Source organism: Falco peregrinus, chromosome 10, assembly GCF_023634155.1.
Source record: "Falco peregrinus isolate bFalPer1 chromosome 10, bFalPer1.pri, whole genome shotgun sequence".
Lineage (NCBI taxonomy): Eukaryota > Metazoa > Chordata > Aves > Falconiformes > Falconidae > Falco > Falco peregrinus.
In genome coordinates, this window is record NC_073730.1 from 9,462,832 (window position 1) to 9,481,711 (window position 18,880).

Sequence of the window (18,880 nt, forward strand, 5' to 3'; positions counted from 1 at the left end):
TCCCTGCTGGGAGGCATCACCATCCAGCTTGGTCACAGCACCCCAGCTGTGCGACAGGATGAGGCCAGGCAGCACAGGCTTGTGCAGCACAGTCCCGGAGCCCTTGCAGGCAGATTCCTGGCTTCACGGTGCAGCAGCCCAGGCACAGCGAGGCTGTGGGTCTTTGGGGGAGCCAGGGCATTGGGAGGAGGTCGGGGTGCCCTTGGGAGGAGCCCCGCTTTGCCTCCCCAGCCCTGGGCACCACGCTGCACTGTGCATCAGCTCCGTGCGGGTACTGCCATCTGCAGGCAGTGGCTCCCGGGCCAGCTCTGGACCTCTGCCAGCACCATCCTGAGCCAGCAGCAACCCAACAGCTACGGTCACCCCTGCTCTGTGGGGCTGCACCCTGCGCCCACCAGGGCAGGGAGCCACGTCCCTGAGCCCACAGGTGCTCAACCAGCCCAGCCCGAGCAAGCTGTCAGGTAACGCAGGGCAAAACCAGCAATGGCTTCTCCTCCCCTCTGCCCCACGCAGCAGGATGGGAACAACAAGCCTCACACCTGGCTGCTCGGGAGGCGCAGGCAGCCCCCAGCAAAACAAAACCCAGACCCATACCTCCCTCGCACAGAGCACCAGCAGCACCTCTGCCCCACGCAAGGGAGGAAAAGGGATCCTGTACTTTGAACTCACCAAGGGATCTACTTATCAAGTGCTCCCTGGAGCCCCGTGCTGGCCTGCGGGAGAGTCTTCCTTGCCTTCCCCTTTAGGAAAGTGGCATTTGCAGTGCCGTGCCCTGTTAAAACTGACACACACCATGGGGGGCACGTACCCCGCTCCCAGTTTGTTCCGTCCCCCGTGTGAAAAGCATCACAACAGAACTGCCCCCACAAAAAAATCTGCCCAGGCCGAGGAGGCTGCCTGCCCGCATCCTGCGGGCAGAGACACACACTGGCAATGGAAGAGATCGCTGCTATAACCACAGTACAGCCTCTCTGCCAGAAAACGGCCAAGATCATATTTCTCAACTAGCTCTGCCTCCAAAAACAAGCCCTTATCCCAGGTGGCTTCAGCTGTCGGGCCTTTACCCTCTTGTGTCCCTGGAAGCAAAGCAAGCATCCTTTGAGAGCGCAAAAGCAAGACGCTGGAAACTCCACGCTTCAGAGGGGATTTCTCAGAAGCGTTTATTTCACTGCTGACACTGGGGCTGCAGGAGGCAACGGCTCACTGAGCTGCCCTTTGCTGCAGAAACGTCACTCCCCTCAATCACAACAATCCACATATAGTTGGTGCCTGCTCACCTTTTGGCACCTACATGACACAGACCTACATCACTGGGATATTCACCTGTTAGGGACACCACTTAAAAAGATTAAAAATAACAATAATGATAATAATAAAGCATTCTACATAGTAACACTTGGAGGCATCATGCAGAAACCAGAGAGTTTTAGACTACATGGCAGATCAGATTTGCTACGCTTTTGGTGGATGAACACTAACTGCTCCCCTGCCAGCCCAACGTGGTGCCAAGCTGGGGAGTCCTCCCAGACAGGACAACGGCTCTTTGTTTCCTACCCTGTGGCAGGAAACATTTCCAGGTCACAGTTTATACTTGCAGAACTACACAAGATTATGTGCTTGCAAAAGGTGCTGAGGAGTCCTGAAACTTCCTTCTGTGACACTGCCTGCTTCCTACCAAACAGCAGGCACGTGAGTGCAGAAGAGTGCCTGAGCTGTGGGGTTTCTTTTTTCTTTTTTTCTTTAAATAAAAACAAAAGCTGACTGGTAAAACATTATTCTTAGCACAGGTGGACCAAAACAATTTTTTTTTTTTTTTTAAAAAAATCACATTACACTGGAAATATATAGATTGGCCCATAAGAAAGAAGCTATATACTATTGCCCCATAATGAATTTTTCTTCACCTACAGTTTCAACTTCCCAAGTGAGGTAGGGAGAGGGTGACCACAGCAAAAAAAAAAAGGTGGTGTTTCCAATGGATTCCACTATTTTATCCTTTTGAATCCTTCATGTAAAGTTAAAGTGTTCTTGAAGGAAACACTACCTTTTCTTCACAACAACATTCAGAGTTTTGGTTTTTTGGTTGTTTTGGGTGAGGGAAAGAGGGAGAAAGAAAACAAGCATCAGAGATGAAATGCTGGCAGTTTTGATACATTTTGTAAGGAAAGCACAGTTATAAAAAGGAAGGAAATAATGTAGTGAATCTGCAGATAGAAGGGAAAAACACAGAGTGCTAACATAGTCTGCGCTGTGCCCACTCCAACAGCATTGAATTACACACCCTGTTCAAATGGAAACATACCGTCATACACAGCTGTCTGGAGAGGGAAAGTGGACACTTACAAACCTGTAGTTTAATTTTGTAGGAATCAGCAATATAGAAGCCTTTCATTGCCCCTCCTAGTACTAGACAGAATGTATCTTAAGGCATAATTTAACATCCATTTCTTCCTAAAGCAATTTAAAGTGTAACAAGCCAAGATGTCAGACACAGAAAACAACTCAACAATAGCTGTTCTGACAGAAGTGAAAGCTATTATATGTACAGTGCAGTATTTGCCATCAAACAGGGGAGTCTTCTCTTAAAAAAAAAAAACAAAACAAAACATAACTGCAGACCCAGATTCTAAAAAAGCAAACATTGCCAACACAAGGAATGTTCATTAGAGTCCAGTTCCCACTAGAGCTACTCAACAGGAGGACGTACAATGTGATTATGCTAAACTGCACTGACTTAGAGCTCCCAGAGTGCGCCCCCGGGTAGGGGGGGCGGGGGCGTGGGGGGCCAAACTCTGCAGTAGCCAGTGCAAACTGCCTCAGAGGAAAAGCCTGTAGTCAACAAGCCTTTACACCTATTGTTAGGTTTCACAAAGAGATATAGTAGTCAGGCGTCACCTAACAATTTCAGGACAGTCCCATATAGGTGATGGTCCTGTGTGGATTCTAATGCACATCCCCCATGAACAGTGGTCCTGCACACATACACCTGCCAGGCTACCGGCTTTCCCTCTTCCGTGACTGCAACCGGCTCACAGCCACCAGAATCTCACATAAACGATCAACATGATAAAAAACACAGCTACGGCCGCAAGCTTGGCGTAAGTGGAACGCATGTTCAGATACTTTGCATCCTGGCGGTACTTCTTGGACAAACTGGACAAGTTGTTGGCCTTGGAATCAAGAGCTGTTAAAGGGAAAGGCAAGCAAAGTTAATCAAGATCGACCCAACCAGGTGTTCCCCAAATGTTACATTAACTGTACAAGTTTCTCTGAAGCAGCTGGAAGCGCAGCAGTTTCACAAGGCAGCTTGGCCTGTGCCCATGTGCAGTGCTCTAGTGCTTGTCCTGCTGGGATGAAAGCCACCCATGCCAGTGAGATGCTGGTCTCGCCCAAAAGAAGCACCAGCACCTGCCAGGTGCTTCAGGATGCAACCCACCCAACCAAAACACCTACTGAGTTCATCGCTTTTCTCAGGAAGCTCAGGGATGAGCAAGCCCTTCCCTCCAGTATGCTCCACCCACAAAGCCGACCGAGGGGACAAGGAACCCTATGCCAACCACCGGCCATTCCCTGTACCTGAAAGTGCCTCTCCTCGCTGTAAGACTTCCTCGATGTTGGCCACCATAATCCTCTGCACATCTTGCAGCTCTGTGTTGATGGAGCCCAGGTTCCTCCTCGCGCGGCTATCAATGTAGAGCTTCTTGGTTTTCTGGATGTAGGTGTCTGGAACAAGAGGGGGCTATCAGAGGGAATCCCACCCAACACAGAGCAGCCTGGCTGCTGGAGGAGTGGGAGTATTGCTGAGACAGCCAGCAGACTACACGCAAATATATTCACTGGAGCAAGGACAAGAGACTTAAAGCAGGAAATCTGAATCAAAGGACATTTACTTTTTCCCCACCACTGCCCTATTCTCTTGCTCAAAACACCCACTTCCCTAGGGCCAAGAAGAGGTTGAACTGTCAATTCCACAGACCAGGCTGGAGAGGACCCTGTGGCTGCCGCTCCCCCCCAGTTACAAGTTTCCTAGCTAGCCACAGCAAGAGGAACCTCACCAAATTCAATGAAGGAATAGGGCCTGGAGACCGTCGGCACCTTCTTGCCATGCTGCTCATCAAACTCTGAATGCAAGTCTTCCAGATACGCAAAGGCCAGTTTCTTGGGGAATGCAGCTTCACACAGGACCAGGTAACAAACACCTTTCTCAATGATGTAGCTAAAAGAACAGCAGAAAAGAGCATTAATCTCTTAGTCCTGAACCTACCCCATCAAACACCACCCTGCATACCTTTATTCCTATGAGGCAATGAAAACTGGGTACAGGGACTTCAAGTCTGCTGTGTCTGGATCAGGTGTAAACCCTCTGACAAAGTGATGGCTTATTTTTCTTTACCTAAAAGAAATTTTCTTGTAGCCTCAGACCCTATACCCATGCCAACAGCCCTGAACTTTGACTTCACTGGGACAAAAGTTGGCCTGTGAATATCATTAGCTTACCAAAATACCAGCAACAAAATGATTATAATTTTGGAGTAAAAAAATGAGAAGACACTCTCCCTCCCTCCTGCAGTCAGGAATAGGGGAGCACAACAAGTCTGCCAGCAGAATAGAGGGGAAGGTGGCCAGCACAGCTCTAAGACAACGCAGCACAGCCAAGAACCTGAGGCCCACGAAAAGAAAGCTCTGCCCTGAGATTAGGGGATGCAGAAGAATTTGGTCTCAGCACGCTAAAAAGCCAGTTGGTGACTGCCACCTCCTGCTTTCCATTTTGGAGGGCTGGGTACCCCCTTCCCCTCCAACAGCAGCCTGTTGGTGGGGTGTCTCACTACCCACACACGACCTCAAAGGCAGCTGGGGAATGATATTAGTGCTAGACAGGTTCTGGTGACCTCCCCTGCAGGACTGCCATAGGTGAGCATGGCTGTGCTACCAGTTCTTTGGCTGCAATGTTAGGAGCTCCAAAACCTGCGCTGAAGCACACTGCTGTGTAATGCTCTTTGGTTTGTCCTGCAGCTGAATGTGAAGGGCTGCTCTTCTCCTCCCACCACCCCCATCCTCATCTAATTCTTACTGGTCCACAGAGGTTAGTGCTGACCTTGTTTCAGTGTGAGCCCCAGTGCCTCCATCAGCACTGGGACTAGGGGCTTTTCATTACAATTCAGCTAAAAAGCCTACTGAAATAAGGGATAAGATAGAACCAACCTTGTGATTATTTAAGCTTTGCTACAATGCCTACAAAGTCCGCTGCTGCGCATTCCCAGCTGTGTTTGCCTCCTTATTTAAGCCAACAGAAAAAAAAAGGCAACACTATTTCCACTGAAACCAAGAGAGTAGAGATGGTACATAGCCCTGCATACACTTCTGAATGTTTATCGATATTATTCAGGGTGTATGTTACCTTCCTTTGACTTTCTGCATAATGCCATTATGTAGCAGTCTAGTTAGCATGAAGATTAGCAGCGTATTAAAGAATTGACCCAGTTACGAGTGCACCGTAGTTAAATAAGTAGCTTAAAATTTTGTTAATAGGCACATCAGGCTTACAAAACTATTTCCTTCCCCTCCCCGCTGTTTTTCCAGATACTCAACAGCTCCATTTCTCCTGCCCCTATATGCTCTGTGTGCAAATACTGCCAGCCTTCAAGTAACAACTCATCCACCTCAACCAGAAGCCAGAAACTCCAATCACTGTAATCCATTCCACAAGCATGTCCCCACGAGCCCATACTTTTATTCCTTTTTATGTCCCTCAGCTTGGGCAGCATCAGCGTGTAAGACTAATCCTACAGTATATCATGCCTTTGTTCTTCCCTTTACCCTTGGAGACCTGCTTGACAGCCTGGAGTTGCCACAAATCATCACCTGGAGCTTGATTTAGTCACTGTCATGAACAGCAAGACCTGAGAAAAATCTTTTGAGATAAGAGAAACTTGTATCAGATAGGAATTCTGGTAGTACTGCCTCAGAGCCAGAGCAGCACCTCCAAGATGAGAGCAGCCTGAGGAGCATGTCCCGCCAGTACGGCCCTGTTATCTCTGCTCAGGCCAGCAGGTCCTGCCTGGAGCTCTTCAGCTGTATCTCCCACCTGCTCTTCCCACGATGTGACATGAGACACGTTGGATTTAAAGTTGACCTGTCAGCATCACAGAGAGCAAGCACACCCCATCCTGTCCCAGATCCAGACAATTTGTCAGCCGCAGTTCAACCTCAGAGCAGAGTTCCGACACAGCTGGGCTTCTCAGTTTCACGCTATGTGTGTGCCTCCAAGCATCAGCGCAGCACCCAGTTGCCGTCTGCTCTGCACTGTACACACACAAGGGACAGGCAATGCTACCTGCCACTGCTAACTTCTGTACTCCAGATTTCTGCGCACCAACTACAGCCAGTAAGTTTCTTACGATTACCTTGAACGTTTTCAGAGAAAAAAGCTTTACCCTGGTAACAGTAGCAAAGGCCAAGGGTTGTTTTCAACATGACAGGTATGAGCTACTTCAGCCATTCAGCAGCCAAAGGTCACCTGCTGACTGACAGCACAGCAGACTGCATCGCTGCTCCCGTACCTGCACAGCCGCGTACGCCAAGTGCTGCAGCTGCAAGGGTGACACAGCTTTTGGTGCCAAAGCCTACACATTACATTTGACAGAAATCACCTCAGTGGTCATAGTTTAAGCTTCACATTTCAGCAAGACTAGGCTCTTCTCTGAATTGATCAAGCTAAAAACGTTCAATACCACCTCAGCAAGTTCAGCAATACCCTTAGCAACACTTCTAATTCCCGCACCACAAAGTGCTCTACCCTGGTTTGTGCTGCCCTCAGCAGTCAGAGCTCTGATTTGACAGGAAAAAAAATGGTGTGCTGCATTAATGAACAGCATGGTCATCAGCCACCACTACTTTACACTAAATCTCAAACTCCCCCGTTTCCTCCCTTTCCTGTACCATTATCACACGTTTCATAACATTTTTTGATTGGAAAGTATTCTTTTCATGCAAGCCCTTGCCTTAATTTTCCACCTTACAGGAGGCAGCCGTTGAGTGCTTTGCAGCAGCAGCTGTCAATTGCCTGTGGAACCTGTTCAGGGAACTCAACACAGAAGGAGGAACCCTCCTTGCCCTGCCTACCTGCCAGCCAGGTGCCCTGGCTGTTTCTTTAACAGCTGTGTCAAAATATGAGCTTGCCCAAGCCCTCCCACCTCGTCAGTGGTGACATTACAGGCACTGTTAAGAGGCTTGGATTTCCTGGGCACTGCAAGCGGCACAGCCTTCCCAGACATTGCTCTGCTCATGTCATGGAAGCAACACAGCAAAGGACTTACTAGGATCCATACAGGCTCTTTCCCAAGGCTTCACTGAGAGTCAGAACTACACCCATGCAGTGCCACGGCAACATTTAAAGCGAGGGATTTTTTTAAATTACAGAGTTTTAATTACTAAAAAGAAGACTATGCAGAGCAGCACTTTGCAGTTAACTCTGACAACCACACCCAAACCCGACAGGAGATAGGGATGGCCAGTCTATTTAAATCAGGGCCATCCTCAGACCACTATGACTCCCTATCAAAGGCAACCAGAAGCCAAGAGAGCAGACATCAAAAAAAATCTTGTTGCAGTCATCATATGTAAGCCAAGCACAAGAAAAGCTGCTCTGAAAACCTCATGGCTTTTGCCAAAGACTGCCCTTACAAAAAACTCCCGTTCCTGTCTTTTCATGTCGCTGAATCTCTGAAGAAAGGGACAGGGCAGGATAATTGCTCAAGGGCCCTTGTTATAGAAACAGAGACCTAAAGGCAATCTTGCCTTGCATCCAAACTGCATCTCCCGTGCACCCACCCATAAACACGCACCTGGTCACCAGGGCTTGGGAACTGAGAGGAAACTCGCTGCTGGCAGCATGGCAGAAGCGGTGCCAAGTGCGGGAAATCTTGGTCCATTGCTGGCAAACCTGCACAACTGTGCCTCAGCAATCTCACGTGGCAGCTGATCACAGAGACTTCTAACAATTATTCCTGCTAATAGCATAGTTCTGATTCTTGACAAGATCTTGGGCTTGATTAAGTTCTCAAGTATTATCCTGTTAGGTAATTACATGTCATGTAAAGAAGCATTTACTTTCTCAAACATAAGTATGCTCTCCTGCCTTTCATTGACTGTCAGTCCTTCCTCCATTTACTTGCCTTTCCAGTTCCCTTGCTATTCATTAGGGATGACAGATGTCTGACCTGCACGCTCTGTAAATTTTCATCATTTTATATTCATGTTCCCTTGTTAATGTACTACTGTAGAAAGACAGAAGTGCTTTTAAGTTGACAGTTTCCAAACAGTTTAGGAAATGAATTAAACACATCCAATGCATTTAGCAACAATAAAACTGAATCTACAAGTTGAAAGAAAAAAGTTTATCAGATAGTAAGGAAATAATAAGAAAGAAATAAATCAAAAACGTTCCATGTGCTTTTAACACACTGAAAGCTACACTCCCACGGGATACACACACCAAAGTCTTGCGCAAGAGAAGCTCATGGGGCACTGCTAAGACTGTTTTTACAAAAGACATCTCTTTCTAAAGACAAAACAAAACACGTAAGGTACAGAAGATGCACTGTAGGTACCTTACAGGGTGCAAACAAACAGAAAAACCTTAAAGGGAACAGAACACACATTGTCTTCAGCAAAGACAGAACTGTGAAACTGGCTGAGAAACAAGTGCTGGACAGCAGGGCCAAGAAATAACTCACACACTCTCCCCTTCAAGCAGCTATTGTACACTTCAGCTGGCAGGACAGACAGTTGAATAACTCGCCATCTCTTGGGCAGCGCAGGCTCTCACAAACCCTCACCCTGAGCCAGAAGTGCCATCACAAGCCAGTTCCCCCATCATGCCCAGAGGTACTCACTGGAAAGCCATGGCTCCTGCCTCGAGAGTACACCTCGTGGGGGACTGCTCGTTCAGCTTGCGGAACAGCTGCTTCGCTTGGCTCTGGTACTGCTGCAGATCGCGGCCCGACTGAGAAGGGAGGACAGACTGTTGGGGGCGGCTGCCACCGGAGACGTACCGCCCGCCCGCAGGCGGGGAGGCTCCGGGGGGTCCCGAGCTCAGCCCGAGGGAGAGCAATAGCCCCACAGCGCAGAAGCGGCTCGCCGCCTCCCACCCGCGACCACCGGGCGGGACACGCTTGGGCAAGAGCGGCCCGGCACGCGAGCAGGGGCTGCGAGGGTCCGGCTAGGCCGCCCCCGCCCGCTCCTCCCGAACACAGCGGGCCGGACCCACCGCCCGCGCCCCCCGCCCCTGCGCCGCCCCACCTGCTCGTCCTCCTGCATGGAGGCGGCCAGGGGGAGCCCGTCCGCCACGCGGGCGATCATCGTGAGCAGCACCATCTCCGCGGCCGGCCCGCCGCCGCTCAGCCCCGCGCCCGCCGCCTGCCCCTGCCACGGAGCCAGCCGGAAGCTGCTGCCGCAACATCCGGTCCACCGCCGACACCGCCCGCACAGGCGCTTCCGGCCGCGCTACGAGGAAACCGCCCGGGCGGCAACAGGGCCCCGCCGCTAGGGGGCCGCGGCTGGGGGCCGGAGGGCTGCCGGGAACCAGGCACCAGCACGCTGCCATCCTGGCCGCGCCCCCTCCGCAGCACCGCGCCCCCTCCGCAGCACCGCGCCCCCTCCCCACTGGAGCCCCGCCCCCTTGGAAAACCACGCCCGCACTTTAAAGCCACGCCCCCATCCCCTCCCTAGCCAATGGCTCCGCCCCATCGAGAGACCCTCCCGGGAGGCACTTGAGGCCCGCCCCTCGGAGCCCCGCCCCCCCGCACGTGACACTCCCCCCGCCGGGGCGGGGCGGTGGCGCAGGCGGCAGCGGCGGCGGCCCGGTGGGCGCGCGCCAGGCCGGCAGCCATGGCGGCGGCGGCAGAACGGAGCCGCCTCAGCTTCCCGGGCGGTGCCGGGGCCCTGGGGCGGCCCGTGCCTATGAACCTCTTCGCCACTTGGGAGATCGACGGCTCCAGCCCTAGCTGCGTCCCCAGGTAACGGCGGGCGGACCGCTCCCCTCCAGCGGGCAGCCCCCGGCGCATCGCCGCTGGATGCGGGCCTCCGGCGGTGTGAGACCTCCGCCCAGCCGCGAGGCCCCGGGGGCTGCCCTCTCGATCCCGCTTTCCCCTACAGCTTTGCGGTCCTTCCCTCAGTATGAGGGTCCCTTCCCTCCGCTTTCGGGTGTCCCACCCTTCCCCGTTAGACAGCGGTGGGCAGGATTCCCCCGACCCCTCCGGGGGGCTCTGGGGTGGGGAGGGTGCAGGGACCCTCCAGCCCTAAAAAAGGAGGGGGGGGAGCTTAAGCTGCTGTCCTCTGTCAGCCCTGCGAGGGAGTCACCTCACGGTGGGAGAGTGCCGCCCCTCCCCAAAATAACCTGGGGGGAGGGGGTGTCGGCGGTCGGGTTTGGGGGCCCTTCCCGGCCCGGGTTGTGCCCCCCGAGCCCCCCCGTTCCCTGTGGGCTGTCCCGTTAACGTGCCTTGGCCTGGTAAATGCCCCGCTCCCGGCTGCCCGGGTGGGCGCCGGTTTCTCTCCAGCTGGCGTTTCACCCGCTCCCAGGCTCGAATCTTTCCCCGCCTCTGGTGTGCATTTGGGTGCCTATAAACGCGCGGGTGAGATCCCTGCCTGTGCTTTTTTTAGCCCACATGGGAGGGATCCCTTTTAATTTTTATAAAATTTGTGCTTTTCAAGTCTGGCTTTAACAGAACGCCTCTGAGGATTTAAACGTGCTGAAGATGAATCTTTGAAGAGCTCCTCTTTCTCTTTTCTTTTTAATGGGAATGCAGCAAGTGAGGAAAAAGGGAACAGAGCCATCGGGCTGACCTCACAGGAATGTAAGGCTTTGCAAGCTTTACAACCCCCCCAAATCCCTCCGTCTTCTGCGCCATCCAGATAGCAGGTTGGACTTGATGGCCATGCCCCTGTCTTGTAGGGCTAGCGGCTTGCTGTGGGGCTAGTAACTATCTTAGCTTACACGTTACCCACAGTCGTAGGGCTTTGACGTTGTGGGCAGGAAGATAGTGTGGGGCAGAGGAGAACCCGAGTCCTGCAGTTGCAGATGGTCTTATCTGTGCTGAGAGCGCTTTGGAGTTCTGTCGGGCAGCGACTTTCTCCACTTGTGTGTTGCTTAGCCTTCCTTCTCCGCAGCAGGAGGTTCTTGGAAGGGGACTAGCACCGAGGGGAATGTGCCCCTCTTCAAGGAAACCTTTTGCTGGGGAAGGAGTTGCCTTCATGGGAGAAGCTGGAGGGCAGTTGGTGCACTTGGAATTTTTGCAGCAGGTTCCAGTGCGATTCACATTGACCCTGGTGGTGTACAGAGGACACGGAGGCCCCTCTTGTAACGCTGTTTTGAAAACTGTTCTCTCCATTGCACCCTTGACTACAGGAAGGCAGTTGGGTTCCCATCTCATCCAACCTGGTAACAGTGGCTATTAAACTGAAATAAAAAAAGAAATGCCCATCGCTGTCAAGGACTTTTAGTTCTGCATTACCATTTGTGCTGATAGTTGCAGATCTGAAAATGTGCTCACAACTAGCTTGCTCGTTTGCAGATCTGTAGATGACCAGAAAATGCAGTGTAAGGACACTGGCCCTGCCTTGATGTGGTAAGGGATGGGGTGCATCTGCACAGGACTCAGCATTTAGGCTGGGGCCTGGGTGCTTGAACTGTGGTGGGCAGCAGATTGCAGGCAGCTGGTCGAGGTGCCTGCAGGAATCTGGTGATGCAAAGGACACATGGGTATCTGGGCAGGTGGGGCAGAACTGGGGCTTGAAGAGGGAAGTTTTGGAATTACTGAAGCAAGGGATGGTGAAAGCACTGATTGCATGCTGTGGGGCCTGAGGCATCGATGGGAGAACTGGGGCAATTGGGACCTTCTAGGAACATAAGCTTTTGTACGAGGGAGTTTGTGTGTAGCAGTGGGTCCCTCTGGTTTCAGCCCTGTTGTTGCTGTCGCCTTTGCTTGCCGTTCCTGGCTGCCCTTTTCTCGTAGAGCCGGGGTGGGGAATAAGCAGACATGCAGCTGCCGCATCTGCTGCTGCTGACCAAATTAGCAGGTCTTGCCAGAGCCCCCCTGGACGCAGGCTGCCCCACGTGGGCTGGGCAAGCGTGCGGGGCTGCGCACGGGGTGCAGCGTATGGCAGACCTGCAGCTGTAGCTGTGGCTGCCAAGTGTTTTTACTTAATTTGAAGTGAAGTCAGGAGCAGCCGAGGTTGCGGCTTCTGCAGCGGTGTTAGCCTGCTAGCACGGTGAGGTGTGTGCTATGCTGCATGTGCTGGGCAAACACTGAATTCTGTAGCAGCAGTGGGGGGGGATGGGGGGCAGAGCCTGGACGCTCAGTTCTGTTTCTAATCATTTAACATCGTGTCTTGTGACTGGGTCAATGTTTTGCATTTCATTACAGGCTCTGCCACAAACCTCTGTCAGAGAACGCAGGAGTTTGAAAACCTTTAAGTCATACTACTGCTTCTGTATTTTAAGTTATTGCAACGATTTTTCCTGTGGCACAGCAGCATTTAAGATTCTTTGTGTTAAAGCGAGAGAGACTGCGATGAAAAGTGTTCTGTGGGGAAAACAATATTCAAAACGAGTTTGTTGTTCAAGCAGAGATCTGTTGGGACATGAAAGGAGGATGTGGAGGAGAGTGGGCCATGGTGTGTGGTCGAGTACTGTGGAACTGTCTTGGGCTCTCCTGACGTTTCCACAAGTTCCCCTTGGGGTTTCTGTTGAACAGGACAGGCCTTCCTAGTTGAGAAGGCTTGAACTTGGCAGAAAGGCAGAGGATTCATGGAAAAGGGGCATGTGTTTGGGGAAGGAGTGTTGTTTCCTTCCCTTTTCTCTTTGGTACAATAAATCTTACCCCATTTCTAAGCTGTTTCTGCTGCAGTGAGCTGGAGCAGGAGGGGCTGGGTGGAAGCGGTGCCTGGAGCGGGCTGTGCCTGCATTGCCCCATGTTGTGTGGGTGGGTGTTGAGGTGGAGGGCCTCATGCGGAGGTGGTGTGTGCTTCCCAGATGATGGCTGAGAACTGGGCTGTGGGAGGGAGATCCCTAAAGCACTGCTCTTCCACGCAACTCTTCTTTGGCGGGTGATTTACTGAGAGCCCGTTTGGCTTGGGTGGGGTGTCAGTAAAATCTGGAAGGCTGCCTTGGTGCGTCCATGGAGTTTCCTTGTGTGAAAAGGCTGTGTCTAAACTTAGGAAGAGTAATAGTGAGGAGTCATAGCCTTGTTCTGCCATTGTGTGTTTTGAGTGAAACACAAGGTTCGGTGGTGTTCTGCACTGGTGCTGGTTTCCCTTTCTCTTCTGCCATTTGCAGAAATGATTGTCTGATTCCTTTATTCAGCACATGTAGCTCCTGAGGGTTTTGACCATAGTCCTGAAATGCAAGTACTTTCTTTTAGTCATCCCAGAAACGTGACTCAAACTGCCTTACTATCTGGGCGTAACCGCTACATACCAGAAGGGAGAGATGCCTACCTTTTTCTGCTGTTTCTCCTGTGCATTGAAATGTTTTCCTTTGAGGAACGTTACATTACATAAAGTTCTCCCTACCACCTGTAAAAACTGAGAGTGACCTTTCTGCTGCATGTCTGTGAGAGAATCAACACTTTTTCCCTCAGTTTCCTCACACTGAAAAGTAAGAATTATTCTGTGGATTATTTTTTTTTTCTTCTTTCCAATCTCTTGATGAAGCTGTGGGCCTGAATGGCAGGATGTAGTGCCATCCCATCCTGAAGGAGCCTCATGAGGAGGCAGCACCATGAGGAGGCTGTCTAGAGAAAGAGCGGTTTTGGGGGCAAAGTTTTTTTGGAAGGGGGTCTGCTGGAGCAAGAGAAGGTGAGAGTCAGTGCTCCCATTCAGAATGGGTTTCATTTTACGCTACTGCCTTGTCACATCCTTGAAAAAGTTCCTGCAAAGCTTTGAACTGTAAAGTGGAGTGTATTCAGAGCAAACCGCATATGGGGTGGGAGTGGGCCTGGTGTCCCATGGAGATACAAAGGAAGCCTGTGGATAGACCAAGGAAAAGACAGTGCTGGGGATCTGAGGTTGTTTACTGGGCACTGCCTGAGTATTGCACGTGTTGGCTTGCCTCTGTAGCTTGCCTGCTGGTTGAGGAAACATGAAGGGAGTCCACACACATCCCCTGGACTTGAACAGGAGGTTGCTGGTGCAGGGATGTTACTGCTCAGCGTGCTGTGGGATGGCCTCGAAGCCTGTGAACTTTCACACCAGCCCTGGTGCGGACATCCCCAGGGGCAGTGGGAACTCATTGGAGTGAGGCTGTGGATTCACAGCAGCCAAGTGGATCCTAACAGTTTGCCCATGCCCCAGGGCTCCGCTCCCTGTGCCAGCTCCTATCTTCTTCCTCTGATGTATCTTGCTGCCTGTCAGTTAATGAGTTGCAGTGGTTTGCAAAGAGGTCTGCGACCACGTAAAGGTAATGGCATGGGTGTGTGATCAGGGGGGATGCAGTGAGGACTGCTGGGGCATGGAGCCACTGCAGCAATCTGCATGTTTGCACCTCTGTGTGGTGTTAATTCCCTTTCCCAGACTCTGGCTGAGGGGATTGTGACCTGCGTCAAGTCCACGGCTGGCTGTTCTCTGTGAGAGTTTGCTGCAGATGTGCTTGGGAGGGAGAGCCTTTGCCCCTTGGTATGAAGGATGTGTGCCTACACTGGGGACGGGAACTTCTCTGGGCCAGTGAGAGCGTGTCCTGCCCTGGCTTCAGCAATGGCAACTATGTGCCATATCGGCAGAAAGGTAGACAGATTGCTAGAATAATAATTATGATCAGGTGATGCTACATAATTAAAAATGCTGATTAATTCAAATAGGGGGAGATGTTAACTTAAATGTATCTTCACCTCCTGATCTACTGGTATGCTATCATTTAGGAGAGAACTCTTGTTTGTTAGGATAACTGCTGGCACGTTCATTGGGAGCTGACTGTAGATTTTCAGTACATTTGGAACTAGAAAAATGTCTAATTACTCAGATGACTAGGTACGTTTCAGAAGTGCTTATTTGGAGGCTTTGTTTTGACTTTGAATAGCATGGAATGTCTAACGTTTTACCACTGAAGGAAATTGAATACAAATGAGTGCACAGGACAGGCTTTAAAAAAAACCCACCATTAAGGTGTTGTTGAACATTTAGGATGCATGAAGGAAAGCATCCACAAATGAGCGATGGAGGTGAAATGCTTGGAGTAAAGTGCAGTGGCTTAAACCAACCCCTTTATTCTTAGAGCCAGGAGATCCTGTTTCTCCTCCTTAGTTTTGTGGAAGAGATCAAGACTGAAATGACATTATTTTCGGCAAGATCAGATGATCCCTTAGTGCTCCCCATGTAAATCCTATTGCAGCAGTTACTAAGTTTGTCACTTTGTATGATACTATTGAATGTAATTTGGACTCTTGTATTACAGCTGATGTAAGGTGAAGCTTGTGCGTGTCAAGAACAGTTCTGCAAAAGTCTTAAAATCTCAAAGTTGCTAGCAAAAGGATATTGGATGGGATTGTACATGGTGTTCATCTGGATGTTTTCACTTGCCCGTTGCAGAAGGCCGCTGCTTCCTTGCCTTCCAGGAAGGAAGGAAGGAAAGGGCTGCTCTTCTGAAGGGCCTTCTTGCCTTCCACCGAGTGAAGGTGCCCAAGGGACCTTCCCCTCGTGTTCCCTGGCAGTCTGGCCTGTGCTCTGGCAGCCCTGCATGGCCGGAGGCAACCTGCAGCTGCTTGTCCAGGAAATAAAAGCTCTATCGAATGGAGCCATTGATACTCCACCTTTCATCAGCTCTGAGCAGGCAGGTGATTTCTGTGGCAAGCTTGTGGCTGTATCAAATTAGCTATGAAATGATTTGCATAATAGATTAATCAACCAGCAACAAAACATCCCTCTTTACTGCCAAGAAAAGAAAAGCAACAACTCAGCTGTTACAAGAGGCCATTATGTTCCTTGCAACCCTTAATCTTTCTTTTTCCAAGAGCACTTCATGTTTTGGCCTTGCGCAGGAAGCTGGCCTGCTCGCTGGCTTTATTTGCGTCACATCTTGGCAGCTTTTTCTAATTCTTTTGGGCCAAATTTTGCCACCGTTATGGTGACCTTTTCGGGAGGGTGTTTCCTATGGAATTGGTGGCTGGCTGCCAAACGACTCCTTATTGCCAGGTCCTCCATTAGCCTTCGCCTTTCCATTAACTTATTAAGAGAGTGAAATTCCTCTGGGCCCCTTGTGCTCCTTCAGAACTGCCCCATTTCTGCGGGAAGTTGGGGAGCAGGGAGGCTCAGAGAGCATGTAACTGTGAGCGGGCAGGAACTGGATACTGTATTTTATTTTTCCTGTGCTTCTACCTCCCTGTAATCCAGCCAGATGAATTTCCTAAGCTGTATGGTTCTCCTGTGGCTCCAGATGTGGCAGATGTGTGTCTTTGCTTGGTCGAAGAGTGCCACCTCCCAAACAGTGCTGGGGAGTGTTAGCCCGGATGGATCCTAATGTGCAGATTATAAGAGGCTTAACTGCCTAATTGAATGTGATAGCGTGAAGCTCCTCTCATGGTGAGGTTTAATTGGATTATGGTACTGTACAGCGACGTGGAGGCTTGCAGGGCATGCAGCCAGCTTCACAAGGAGAGAGTAGATCCTGGCTAATCACTCGTTTGTTTAAAACAATGAATTGCCTAGACGGCTCTGATGGGCATGCTGCAGCCAGTAGCTCTGGAGCAGGGATTCCTCAAAAATGAGGGTGGTTGGTGACTACCGCACATGTAGGCCCTGTCCTTGGATCAGTGCAACTGTAGTAGAGGGTCTGCAGACCTGCCTGGTGAGCCCGAGTCTGGGGGAAGGAGGAGGAGATGAGCTCCATGTGTTTGGAAAAGTAGATGCATGGGCTCTCTGGTTGCATGCTGGAGTCCGGAACCCGTTTCCTCCTCTAGAACCGCTTCAGCCTTTCCTGCAGCGCTTTGCATGGCTGTCACTTGGTATGAGCTGTGCCTTACTTCTGAGGCAGCCCGACTGTTTCTTTTCATCTGGCAGCTGCAAGTCTGCAGGGCAGTCTGGCTTCCAGTGCTGTTTCTTGCAGGGCTGTAACTGTTCTTGATCAGGAGCTCAAGTGCCGGTGTTGGACCTCCCCTGCTCCAGTGGGAAAGCATTGTAATTTTTAAAGTGTGTAGCAAAAATAAAGATCAGAGCAGCTTGTGTGCTGTGAGGTTTGCTTTGTGGAGGCTCTCATGCATGTAAACTAGAGCTGAGGTCTGCAAGCCAGAAAGGGTGCTGCTGGTTGCCTGGCTTGGGGCGGTGCATGGCGCCTACTGCACCTTTGCAGCACCTGTGTTTTGGGTGCAGCTCCTGCAGGCTGGGTGGAAGTTGCTGTCTGCCTGAACTGCCAAGTGGCCGTTCTTGGGGGAGATTTTGCACTGAAAACTGAAACTGAGTGTTTGTTTTACTGATATTTCAAAAGAGTTTGAAATCTGCATGGTTGCTCAGATCTTACTTCAGAAGAGTTGTCAAGGAAAATAGCATTTGTTCTCCTGTAAGCAGGCAGATTAGCATAAAATATCAACTTTGATGTTGTGCACAGTGTGTGCTGTGCGGTCTCTGTACTGGTTTGGAGAGCTAACTGTTTGTCTCAGATGTTTGAACGTGCTGGGAAATGCCCCCAAGGACAGTGTGTGTTATTTGGTGTCATTTGGGCAGGGAAGAGCACCCGGACACTGGGCAGTTTTGATCAAAACTCGCCCTGTTTCCTGCAGTGATTCATCCTAATTGTACTAAAGTTAAATAAATAAATGTGATCGCTTTGCTGTTGCTGGGAAATGGTAGTTTACCACCTTTTCCCCAGTGCTTTAAGATGTGTGGGACTTTCCCCCTCAAGGTCTTGTTTGGTCGGAAGATAAACCAACTCCCCTCTCTGGCTCATTCACCTTTTTGGCAGTCGGGTGCTCTGGAGCTTGTGGGAGGTTAGTGGAAGGGAGTAGAGAAGGGGGAACACTGTTGTTTAACCAAAACCTGCACAGCTTGCAGGTCCTCCTGGGCCTTGGGGAGGTAGTTTTCTTTCGTTGTAAAAAGGAACAAACATGGCAATCCAGGATGGTTTTTTTTTCAGTGTGTGTTGCTGGGGCTGGAGAGAAGTGCTGGTTTGAAGATGTGAGGGTGTAAAGGTGGGGGAGGAATCAAGTGCGTGCCTGTGTGCAGGGTGAGGTGAAACATGTTTTCACTGATGAGCAAAGCACTTTGTTTTGCTGCTAAAAATCTCCTGAAGAAAGACACTGTCTCCTTTCATCAGACCCCTTTGCTTTAAGCTTGACTATAAAAATCCTTTCCTGCTCTTTATTTTTCTACAAAGCTACAAAGTGTGAGGGCTGGGAGGTGTTTCTCGCTGCTGGTAAGTAAATATCATGTGCAGGAGAGAGATTTCTAAAGGGGTCTTCACCTCTGCAGGGAGACGCATGGAGGGCTGCAAATGGAGACATGGGAAAACCACAGAGCTCCTGACGTGGTTCTGGCCTGTGTTTCAAGGGTTTCTCGTGCAGGGCACTCATTAATGACCAAAATGAGCTGCAGTTTGCACATGTGCCTGTCCAATACATGTTTCTCAACAGGCACTAGGCCAGATCTAGATATAGAGCAGAGAATAACCCCTGTCGAGAGATTCTTAGGAAGCCTTATCTATATATAGTCTATAGAAGTCTGTATCCCCTTTCTGCTGAGAGCACAATCTCTGCCTGGGGAATGTGGTTAATGCAGACAGACCCCAGCTTCTGAGAACCAGGCAGAGGTCCACAAGTGTCACGTCTGCCGTGTCCTGTGTGAGTGATCCCCAACATGTCCTGGCTCCTGCTGCGGTGGGTTGCAGGGGGAATTCTCTGCC

General features: G+C 50.7%; 2 protein-coding genes across 13 annotated transcripts in view; one reads left to right on the top strand and one right to left on the bottom strand.

The window, feature by feature from the left end:
- Positions 1 to 1,137: 1,137 nt before the first annotated feature.
- SEC22B (SEC22 homolog B, vesicle trafficking protein) lies at positions 1,138 to 9,460 on the bottom strand. The gene is made up of 5 exons (XM_055815586.1): positions 9,301 to 9,460; positions 8,895 to 9,004; positions 4,056 to 4,216; positions 3,577 to 3,723; positions 1,138 to 3,184 (listed from the first exon to the last, which is right to left on the bottom strand). Exons 1-5 carry the CDS (start codon positions 9,373 to 9,375, stop codon positions 3,030 to 3,032), a joined length of 648 nt encoding a protein of 215 aa, XP_055671561.1. The 5' UTR covers positions 9,376 to 9,460; the 3' UTR covers positions 1,138 to 3,029.
- A 357-nt stretch (positions 9,461 to 9,817) lies between these two features.
- Positions 9,818 to 18,880, top strand: part of PACS2 (phosphofurin acidic cluster sorting protein 2) — an 83,452-nt gene continuing 74,389 nt past the window's right edge. For 9 of the 12 annotated variants that reach the window (XM_055815199.1, XM_055815205.1, XM_055815201.1 and 6 more), the window contains exon 1: positions 9,818 to 10,016. In XM_055815199.1, the coding sequence (XP_055671174.1) occupies positions 9,889 to 10,016 (128 nt within the window). In that variant the 5' untranslated portion in view covers positions 9,818 to 9,888. Of the gene's footprint in view, positions 10,017 to 10,710; positions 10,854 to 18,880 lie in introns of all 12 variants that reach the window. The other 3 variants (XM_055815208.1, XM_055815206.1, XM_055815209.1) reach the window with 3 other exon arrangements.